The sequence below is a fragment of the Grampus griseus genome, assembly GCF_964374135.1.
Source record: "Grampus griseus genome assembly, chromosome: 14".
In the NCBI taxonomy this organism is placed as follows: Eukaryota; Metazoa; Chordata; class Mammalia; order Artiodactyla; family Delphinidae; genus Grampus; species Grampus griseus.
Window position 1 is genome coordinate 73,378,327 of NC_139008.1, and position 10,986 is coordinate 73,389,312.

The following is a 10,986-nucleotide window of genomic DNA, read 5'->3' on the forward strand; positions in this document are numbered from 1 at the left end:
ACTAGGTGGCTGAGGTGTGAGGGAGACTGATGTTTTCTTGGGTGTCCTTTGTGCTGTTTGGCTTTTCACCACATAACATGTTACTGTCAGTAACAGCAGCATAAAGGGTTGTGAGAGCTAGAAACAGTGTTTGTCCTAGGGAGGGGACAGGAGACCCAGAAGACGGAGGTGCCTGGGGCCCTTTTAACTGGATATTTTTTGTGCTTCTAAAATGTTGTACCAACTGCATATATTACTTAATCCAAATAATACTTATTCTTTTAAAAAGTACTGAATGACCAATCAGCCAAGGATCAGCTAGAAACTCTGGCAGGAGGGGATGCTCTGGGGATGAAAACGACCATAGAGGCAGAGGAGCAGGGGAGAAATCCAAAGGAGGAGATGGGGGCCTGGACAAGTGTCCCCTGTTTTCTGGGAGACTCTGGTTGTATCTAAACCAAGCCCGCTAGACACCTCACTGTGTAAATGGGGATCCTGAGGCCCAAAAGACAAAGGGAAGCAGCCACAGGAGATGCTGAGATTTGGCGGCTGAACGGAGACCTCTTCTCCTGACTCCTAACGCAGCCTCTCAGGCCTCACTGGGCACAGAGTAAGCACCAGCTGTCCAGACCCGAGCCAGGAGTCCCAAACGCAGGCAAAGCGCTCCCACCATCCCACACTTCCTGCATCCAGGAAGTCTACAACAGCAGGAGAGGCAGCGCTGCCATGTCCTGAATGCCTTCTATGCCTCACACATGCATTATCTCTAATTCTCACAGGGTAGAGTTATTCACTCCATTTTACAAAGCACAAGGCTGAGGCCCAGAATAGTTACGTATCATAATCAAGAGACACAGCTAGTAGGTGGCAGAGATTCAACCCAGGTTTGGGACCCTCCAAAGTCTGTGCTCTTTTGCTATCCTGAGCCAATCCTCTTGGAGAAGTGTCTCCCCTCAGTTGAGGACAAGTCCCACCGGGAATGTATTTGTAAATGCCTGTATCTTCAGACTCTGAGTTTTAAGGGACTGGATGGGAATCTTATCACATCATATGGTTTATCCCCCACGCCTCCAATCTAAGCAAAATCTCCACCTTCCCTAGAAAATTACCAGCGACCCCTTTCTTAGAAACATCTAAATAAACTGACTCAGTAAAGTCTCTTGGTAGCATTTCCCAGCATTTTGCCCCTTAACATTGATGGTCCCTTTGATTTACTTCTTCCCAGCAGAGACCTGTCCTCAAATGAACCTCCTGGTTTTAACACATAGCCCTGCCTTTCCCCAATGCAGGAAAGGGACCGTGTCCTGTTCCCTTCGGTAAAAGGTGCTAGACCTGAGCCCCTCAATATTCCACAAAAGGATATTATGGTCTGATGTGTTATTCATGTCGACTCATTTATCATTTATACAGATGACTTCCAAAAGGATTGATGGGGTCCTTCACATTAAACCCAGTGCAAAGCAGGGTAGCAGCTGAGGCTCATTTGATCCGAGACCATGTGATGGAAACATGAGTGCCTGAAGACTAAACCCGGGTCCTGAATTTGGTACTCAATGTCCCCAGCATCTAAGACACAGGTAGCCAGGAGACATCCCAAGTTGAGAAGAACCCTTCATTTCTCTCCAGCTTTTTCTCTAACCCAGTGATTCTCAAAGCAGGCTCCCTGGACCAGTATCAGCATCACCTGGGAACTTGTTAGAAATGAGATTTTTCAGGGGATTTCCTTGGTGGCGCAGTGGATAGGACTCCGTGCTCCCAACGCAGGGGGCCCGGGTTCAATCCCTGGTCAGGGAACTAGATCCCACACACATGCTGCAACTAAGAGTTCGCATGCCACAACTAAGGAGGCCATGTGCTTGCAACTAAGGAGCCAGTGAGCCACAACTAAGACTTGGTGCAACCAAATAAATAAATAAATATTTGGGAAAAAAAAAGAAATGAGATTTTCAGGCCCCGCCCCAGACTGAATGAGAAACTCTGGGGTGAGGCCCAGCAATTTATGTTTTAACAAGCCCCCTCGATGATTCTGACCCGTTAAAACCAACAGTAACAACCACAACTGCAGCAGTAACCTCTAACTGAGCATCTACTACGTGCCCAGCATTAAACCTGCGATCTCATTAGTCCTTTTAACTGAGGAAATCTTAGTTCCACATACCCGGCTCTGGGGTAGGTGTGTTTTGTGCATTATATCAACGTATTACTCACAATAACCCTTTGAAGAACTTGCTATTATTATGCCCCCCTTTTACAGATGAGGAAATTGAGCCCCAGAGAGTTGAAGCCACTTGCCCAAGGTCACACAATTTAGAAGCAGCAGAGGCAGGATAAAAATTCAGGTGTGTTGGATTCCAAAGCCATGTTCTTTCTGTCCCACCACGAAAGCTCCCCAGAGTTTCACAGCTACGTCACCCTGAGAAGCTATACAGCTGGGTGGGGTAAGAGTCGAGGAGGAGAGAGGGGCAGGCAGGGAGGGCAGAAAAAGCCCTTCCCAGACTCCACACTACCAGCTACAATGTGAAAGGAAGCCACGTGATGCACTTAAAGGCACAGCCACCTGTGTCTAAGGGACTAAAAAGACAGGGATTCGGGAGTTCTCGGCCTCTCTCTCTTTACCCAGCTGGGGGTCTTTTCCATTCCCAATCTGAACTTCAGTTTCCCCACCTGATACTCCTTATCATTGTCTACCAGGTTGAGTGATCTGCCCCCAGCTTACTTCTCTGACCTCGTTTCCCCTCATGCAGTCTAACCACGCTGGTCTGCTTTCTCTTCCCTAAACACCCAAACTCCACGCTGACCTCAGGGCCTTTGCACCAGCTGTTGCCTCTGCCTAGATCCCTCCATCCCCTCATATTCCCATTACTGGCTCTGTCATTCAGGTCACAATTCAAATGTCACCTCCTCAGTGAGCCTTTCCTGACTATCTTACTTAATGTTATCTCCCATCCCATCAACCTGTCTTATTTTCATTTCATTTAACACAATCTGAAATTATTTGTTTAATTGCTTTCCTGCTTATTGTCTGTCTCCTGCACCTCAGAACATAACTCCGTGAGTGCAGAAACTGTGTCTGCCTTGTTCCCCCGATATAGCCCCAGTACCTAGAATGCTGTTTGGCACTGAGCAGCTAATTAAATATTAGCTGAATGAATAATACCAAAGAAGAAAACCTAGACTCAAAGGCCAGAGCCCTGGATCCTTAACACGTGACCTTGGCAAGTTGCTTTGCCTCACTGAGCCTCAGTTTCCCTCTCTGCCTAATGAGGAGAGTGGACTAGATGCTCTCCCAGGGGCCTTCCAAGACTGCTAGTCTTGGAAAGCCAGGCCTGGAACCTGCCCAGCTGGTCCATTCAGAAGAGGCAGCTGGCCAGGGTCCCTGCAGCAGCTGCCCCCTCCCCACCCCCACCCGTGTCCCTGCCCAGCCACGCAGTCATCTCACTGCCCCCTCGCAGAAACTGTTAATGAAGTGCGCACTGCTAAATGCAGTTACAATTACGGGGGCTAAGAATAAGGCGCTGACATCAGCCTTGTCAGTTTCCGAGTGAATCAGAAGGGGAGGGGGGAGGAAGGAGAAAAGGGGAGGGGGGATGGCTCTCTGGAGCTGTCAAGTGGAAATAGCACAGCGTTAAATATAATCCAGCATTGGCCTACATCGGTCTGGAGAGGCAGGTGATGGCTCAGCCCCCAGGGCCAGGGCAGACAACTGGATTCTTCAAGGAGGCCAGGCAGCCCTCTGATGGGGATCATCCAGGAAGTGATGGCCAGGAAGGCACTCCAGTGGGCTGGGGTGCAATGCGGTGGGATGGCAGACCCTGGAGGGATGCATCTGGATGTGAACAGGCCCTCACACCCTGGCCTTTGTCAGTGGCTGTTTTGACAGCCCAAGCACAGCCCCTGGGGCTTACACTGCCCATTTCAGGCCAAGAGGCAGAGGGTGGTCTCTGGAGTCAAACACGCCTGGGTTTGAATCACCACCATGAAACCCAAAAAAGTCACTAAACTACACCAAGCTGCCTGGCTTTTCCTCATCTGCAAAATGGGTACATCGGCAACAGCTGATACCCCTTTTGGCTGCTATATGATTCAGTAAGATCATGGAAATCACTGAGCACAGCCAAGCAAGCCTCTTGATCATTTTATTTTTACAACCCCAAGAGATGCTCAGACAAGGATAATTAACCCCTTTTTCAAGATGGGGAAACTGAGGCCCAGGACTTGCCTGAGGTCCTAGCACCAAAGTGGAGTCAAATCCGAGCCCCATGGAGTAAACTGGGTGGGAGAAGGAGAGAATTCCAGTCGGTCATTCCAAGGGACTGGGTGTGGGGTTTGGAACTGGAGCTCTGACAGTAAGACAGTGGGCTTGACTGGAAAACATCATGGGGTGGGGGGGAGGGCGGTACACAGATTACAGTGGGGGAGATGTCTGCACCCTCCTGAGCATGTCCTCCAAAACTGGTGCCTTTCCAACAATTCTTAAAAGAAATGCTGAAGCGATGGTTAAGGCCACAATGAAGAGATGTCAGAAGAGGCAGAGGAAAAGTAAGGCCCTGAGATGGGAGAGAGGGTCAGCTGGCTTGCGGTCTGCTCTCCTCCACACCTCCGCCCTGCCCTCACTCCGCCTTCAGTTAGTTAGAACAGGCTCGGCCTCTGGGATGGAGGTGGGTGGGGAGGAAGGCAGAGCCTAGTTCTCAAAGGGAGACAAGGGGAATGGGCCCCTCCTTTCCCCTTCCCACCAAACAGAACCAGGTGGGCCTCTGGCAGCTGCAAAAGCCAAGGAAGCTGAAGCCATCAGTCTGGCAGCTTGGGGACAAGGAAGAGAGGGTGCCAGAGAAAGAGAGAATTTTAGGAGAGAGCTCGAACTGCATCAGAGCAGATCCACAGGCCAGTGATCTGTGTAATGGGGGAAGGGATGACTCCCCATCACCCAATTTTTCTGAAATACTTCTTTCAGAGTAATTTACGATAAAGTAGTTTGGGTCCACACTCTCACACACCCACAACTTGAACGATGGGAACAACTGGTTCGATTCTTTACTATGCCTCAGTTATCTAAAACTAGAAGAGTTCTGCCCAATTCCCAGCCCATAAAGGAGATTACAGTGCTTGGTGGTAAATTAGGGAAAGGGGCAGAGGGGGGACAGGAAGTGGCCTGCCCTAGGGACGGGGGTGGGAATGGAGGCTTCAAAGCCTCCACCTCATGCCCTCAAGTGGCCCTAATCCTGAAGGGTACTTTAAGGCCTCCCCCCTCACCATTCTCCCTTATCCACCCAGCCCCAGCCCCGCTTTAGGGCTGAAGTACTCTGTTCCCACCATCTCAGGGGGAAGGGATGGGATAGCAGGACATTTTGTTTCCCAGAAAAAGCTCAGGTCAAATTTCAAGGACAAAAGTTAGCACTTGGTCTGGGAAAGAAAACCTTGCCAAAAGGAGTAAACTGGGGAAGGGAGGGGGGATTCCAGCGGGGTCATTCCAGGTGCCTGGGGTGCGGCGGGATTTGGAGCTCTCATTACCCCTGCTGAGATCTGTCTGGCAAGACCGGAGTATCTCCACCCCACGAGCCAGGAGAAGTCACTCAGACAGCCCCCTCCATTTCCCCTCCGTCCAAAAACAAGGGGAGTGGGCTTTAGCACTAGTTTGTGGGACCCATCCACCACGCCACCCCACCCACCAGATTTGGTCTGAGCGGAAGAAGGCAGTACCACGAAGGGCTTTCCAGCCCAGAAATGTGGCCCGAACTGCTAGGAGAGGGACCGGTAGCCGGCCTGTGTTGCCATGGCAACTTCCTCCTTGCGCTGGATAGAAGCATCCTATGGGCAAATCGGAGCTGGCTGCTCCAGCTTCTCCGCCCCTCTCCCGGGTGGGTGGGGGAGAACTGGACGCCAAAACCACTTGGTCAGACTCAGGGACACCAGCCTCAATTCCAGACCCTGATATAGCAACGCCCTTTGGCATCTGCTGGATACTGAAGACACTCTTGCTCCCCAGCTGTGCCCCAAGGCAGAGTGGCAGGGCTGGGACTGTAGATGTAATGAAAATTAACTGTTAAAGAGAACAGGGAAATGGGGAGCTAGTGCTCCCCACCCTCTTGTTCCACATGCAAGTCCCCCAAATCTCATCTTTAAACCCCCTCCAAGAAGAAGGGCCCAACTCTGCCTTAATAGCTATAACAGTGCAATAAAATTAGCTTATTAAAATTATAAAAGCTAACATTTTGAGAACCAGGCTACCCCCCCTCCTCAAACCCACAGATTCTTTTTTACAGTCATGCTCAGAAATAAGTCTTACTTGGTAATAAGAAAGATAAGAGCTAACAGGTATTGAGAGCCTATCTAGTGCCAGGTACTGTACTAAGCCCTTTTCGTAGCACAAAACAGCATAATAATCAACAGCACAGATGCCTGAGTCAGACTGCTCAAGTTCAAGTCCTACCACCCTCATTTCCCGGCTCAGTGACCTTGAAGAATATTCTCTCTGTGCCTCAGTTTTCTCATCTGAAAATGGGGACTGTTAAATGTTAATTTTATAGAATTGCTGTGAGGAAAGAAAACAATATTGAAAGTGCCTAGGAGGATACTTAGAGAAAGGTAATCATTTAAAAAATGTTGACCCTCTGTGGTCCATGCTATTATTTTCTTTCTCCAAGTCACCAGCAACCAACAATATAGATGTGAAAAAGCAGAGGTCACGTGTCTAACTCCTCCCTGCCCCACCCCTCCTCAATTATAAAACCAGTACCAGCAAGGCTGAGCCATGAAGACACAGACACAAAAAATGCCTCCCAAGAGCATGCCTCTCTAAAGCCTCAGCATCTTTGTGAAAAGGGGCAAACGCAGTGTAAGTAATGGGTTTGGAGTGCACGATGGAAGATGCTCCTTGGGAGGAATTCTAGGAATCTGCAATGACCAGCATCCTGAACCACAGGGTGGCTAGAAAGGGGTGGAAGGGGCAGCTTCCTTTGCTGACAAAATGTCCAAGGCTCCTAAGCCGGAGGCAGGAAAGTGCTCTGGCCCAGTTAAGGCTAATGAAAGTCTCCTCCTCATACAGTTTCTCAGGAAACCAGCTGAAGGGTGGCATGTAAGCCCTGAAGATGGCTCTGAGTCAATACGGTTGATGAAAAAGGTGCATTGGACAGGAGTCAGAAGCAGCAACAAAGGGGAGGCACCCAGATGAGCCAGAGGCCCATCAGGGACACTTCTGAGTCATCGGGGACAGAGGGGCAGGAAACTGGTGAGGGGACGGAGCAAAGAAGAGAAAGGTAAAGCAAAGCCAATGCTGACAGCCCTGCAACTGGAGCAGTCTCTGTACAGTATCTGAGAGATATTCAAACTGCTTTTCGAAATTAGTTCAGGGTGGTGCCGTTCTGAAAGAATAAATCCAAGGGGGTTTATTTTTTTAGGAGAAAATGAATGACTTTGAGAAGAACAAGAGAAATTAAGCACCAAGACAACGTTCCCTACTTCCTATTTTCACCAGACACTCATTAGCCTTCCTGAAAGGAAACTTCACTTTCTCCCTCCCCCTCCCAAACTCGAAGCATCCCTTAAGATGAGCAGACAGTGAGCATGAGATGCCCAAACCCAACTCCTGGCTGCCAGCCGCTCCCTGGGACCTCTTCACCTGGGAACCATTTTCTACACAGTGAGATTTGACTTTTTAAAAAATCCTCTTTCAGAGAGAGGGCTAGTGTCTTACTGGAAAGAGAACCAGAAACCTGATTTTTGTCTTGGCTGTGTGCCTGCCTCACTGGGTGACCTTGTGTTACACACACACACACACACACACACACACTGGGGCTTCAATCTCACACACATGCATACATTCACACAAATACACACACACACCAATTTGGGGGCAAAAAAGGGTCGGACAAGATGATTTCTAGGTGCTCCAAGTGAAAAACTTAAGAATTTGAAGAAACCCACTGGAAAAAAAAAATAGGGACCTTTAAAAATCTCTAATATTCCATGAAGTTATCTACTCTGACTCACGTGAGACCAGAGCAAGTCACCAGCCACCAACAATAATAACCAAGGCATCTGAACCATGACACGGAGCATGACTTTGAAGAAAAACCCACCTGTCCCCACCACTCATGCACCTTGCCTCTTGAGACCCAAGTGGCCTGTTGGGATTTCAGGAGCGTCCTTGAACGTCAAGTGAGGCGTGGGGGAGCCAGCTCACCGAGGCAGGTGGGGCTCCCTCCCCAAGCCCCCATGCTAGCCGGGGACTTCCTCTCCCGGATTTTGCTCCAGAGGAGGCCACCGGGTTAGGAGAGCCCCTCCACCTCTCTCCTCACTTTGCCTTGTCCAGAATAATAATACAACCGCCCTCAGCTGCATCACGGGGGAAGTTAAGCCTCTGAACCTCAGTTATTTTTTCTGTAAAATGTAGATTCTGTAAAATGGCTCTGCAGTAACCATCTTTACTCCACCCCCATCTCCAGGTCAACAGCAAGACAGGTCTGTCAGGGGTCAGCCTCACATTGCCCCATTCATTCACTCAGGCAACACTTTCTTCTGGAGAACCTTCTCCCTTTCTCCCCACCTGCCTCCTGCACCAGCAGAAAGACATGAGCACCCATCACCCACCGTTCCATCCAAGGCTTATCAGATAACGGGATGACCAGATAAGGGTCCCTGCAGGCAGAGAGCCTTAAGCAGAGCCCATGAACTCCCTAAAACTGTGGACAAAAATTTTTGGATGGTGCCTATGTGTATTTTTTGGAGAACTTGTCCATATTTTCATCAAGTTCTCAAAAGCGTCCATGAAACCATTTTACTACTCCCCACCACACACACCCCTCTCCCTTTCATCCCCTCATTGAATTAAAATACTCTCAGATTTTCACCTTACAAAACACTTTTAACTTTACCTTTATGTCTGAGGTACTGTCATCCCATTTTACAGATCGGGATGTGGAGGCTAGGGGTGGCATGACTTGCTCAAGGTCATGGCTAATACGGAGAGAAGCAAGACTGGAACCTCATTCCAACTCCCAATCTGGCACTCTTTGGGGAACTCTCACCCAAGCCCTCTAGGTACCCCACCTGTTGGTGGCTTCGCTTCCTCACCGCAGAACCAGATCTGAAGCCCTTCTGTTTCCTCTGCCTGGTCCCAGGGCCCCCAAGAGCTGTTTTCCCTACATTTCCCCGCCCCTTGGGCTCTGGCTGGGGTTGCGCGCAGGCCTGGGATCCTGAGGTTCGGGCCGCTGTATGGTGGCCCGGTTCAGCCCACCTAGAAGGGCTACTCCAGGCACAAGAGCACCCGGGGTCAGGGGCACACTCCGGAGGGCGCGCAGGTGTAGAGTCGGTGCCGCCCTACGCCTCCCTCGGGGAACCGCCGGGAAGAACCGAGAGGAAAGGCCGTCACCCGACCGGTCCCCTCGCGGTCCGCCCCAGTCCTTAAAGGACTGGGGGAAGAGGAGGAGAGACAAACAGGGGCGCTCAAGGCCTTGGGCGCAGGGCGGGGGTCTTGTGCAGGGAGTCAATGAATGCAGCCAAGACAAAGATGGAGCGGTAAGGTTGCGCGCCACCTCCAATGGCGGGGGGCGCGTCGGAGCCCCGGGGGTGAGGCGGCCAAAGCCCCGGGGTTTGAGGAGTGGGCACATACAAGAGGCCCGGGGAGGGTGGCGGGTCGGATCCAGGGACAAGACCGGGAGCATTCAGTAGGCGCAGGTGAGTAGGGAGAGCTAAGTCCAGGCGACCCAAAGGGCCCACTTGCGGAAAAGGGGTGAATGCAGATGATCTAGGGGTCCCTGGGGGGCGGCGGGAGGCGAGGAGACCCCACATCCTAGAGATCTGAGGTCCTGTGGGTGGGAAAGAAGACCCTGGGGGCGCATCCCCGAGCGTGCTTGGGATTGGGGGTGGGGAGGAAAGAGTGGCCACCTCTTAGGGAGCACTGGGTCGGGGAGGGGGCCTCGGGATCTGGCTCCCGGGACGCCCCCCGGGGATCGGGGGCGGGCCACGCGCTTACCCGCGTCCTCGTCGTCGAAGGAGTTCATGCACGGGAAGTAGATGGCGAGCGCCTCGAAGGAAGCGGACAGGCTGAGGCGGCTCTGCGAGCGCTCCATGCCCGCACCGGCGCCGGGCGCCTCGGCCGCGGCGGCGGCGGCGGCGGCCGGCTTGGGCAGCTTGGCCGCCCCATTCTTGACGCGGAGTACGGCGCGCGGCGTGGTGGCGGCGGCCCGAGGCCGGGCCGGGGCTCCGCGGCGGGGCTGGCGGGCGCGGCTGGGCCGGAGAGCGGGCCGGGAGCTGGAGGCCCGCGGACCCGAGGCGCGCTGTGCTCCCGGCGGCGGCGGTAACGGTGGTGGCGGTGGCGGTAGCGGCGGCGGTAGCGGCGGCGGCGGCGGCGGCGGCGGCGGCGGCGGCGGCGGCAGCGGCAGCTGTGGCGGCGCAGCTCGCTCTGGCCCGCGGCGCCCATCGCCGGACGCGAGGGGCGGGCTCTTGCCGCCGCCGCAGCCAATCGGCACCGCCCGAGGGAGGGGGCGCCGCGCGCGGGGCGTGGGAGCCGGAGGGCGCGGGCGGGGCCCCTGCTCGCCGCCCAGGCCGCCAGGTGTGCGCGCCCCAAGGGAGGAGCGCGCAGGGCGGCTGCGCTCCCAGTCCAGGGGCCGCGCCCCCCAAGTTTTCCCGTCCCCCACACTCAGCCCTCATACTCGCCCCGAATCCAGGCGACCAGTCCCCGACTGAGACCGGCCTCCCCCCGGGACGCAGACGCGCTGGAAAGCGACACAGGTACAGTGACCGGCACTGGAGATCCTCAGATTCACACATGAACCCGCAGAGGAGCACAAACAGGCACCCACAAGAGTGCATTCACTCTGCAATGTACACCACGGACACCCTCAGACTCTTACACACCCAGAGAGATTCACCCAGACTCACTCACTCATAGAGACCCTTGGGGTAACCAATCCACAGACCCCCTTAGACTCCAGACCTCCGAGACCCACACAGGTAGGTACATCCACGGACACACACAGACTCACAACCAGAGACCTGCAGACACACTCA

At 53.0% G+C, this 10,986-nt stretch overlaps 1 protein-coding gene across 2 annotated transcripts in view; it reads right to left on the reverse strand.

Annotated features, from left to right (window-relative positions):
• Nucleotides 1-10,046, reverse strand: part of RIMS4 (regulating synaptic membrane exocytosis 4) — a gene marked incomplete at both ends in the record, with an annotated part of 61,653 nt that extends 51,607 nt beyond the window's left edge. For both annotated transcript variants that reach the window (XM_082670048.1, XM_082670047.1), the window contains one exon: nt 9,950-10,046. In XM_082670048.1, coding sequence (XP_082526174.1) covers nt 9,950-10,046 — 97 coding nt within the window. The remainder of the gene's footprint in view (nt 1-9,949) is intronic.
• Between the last annotated feature and the right edge of the window lie 940 nt (nt 10,047-10,986).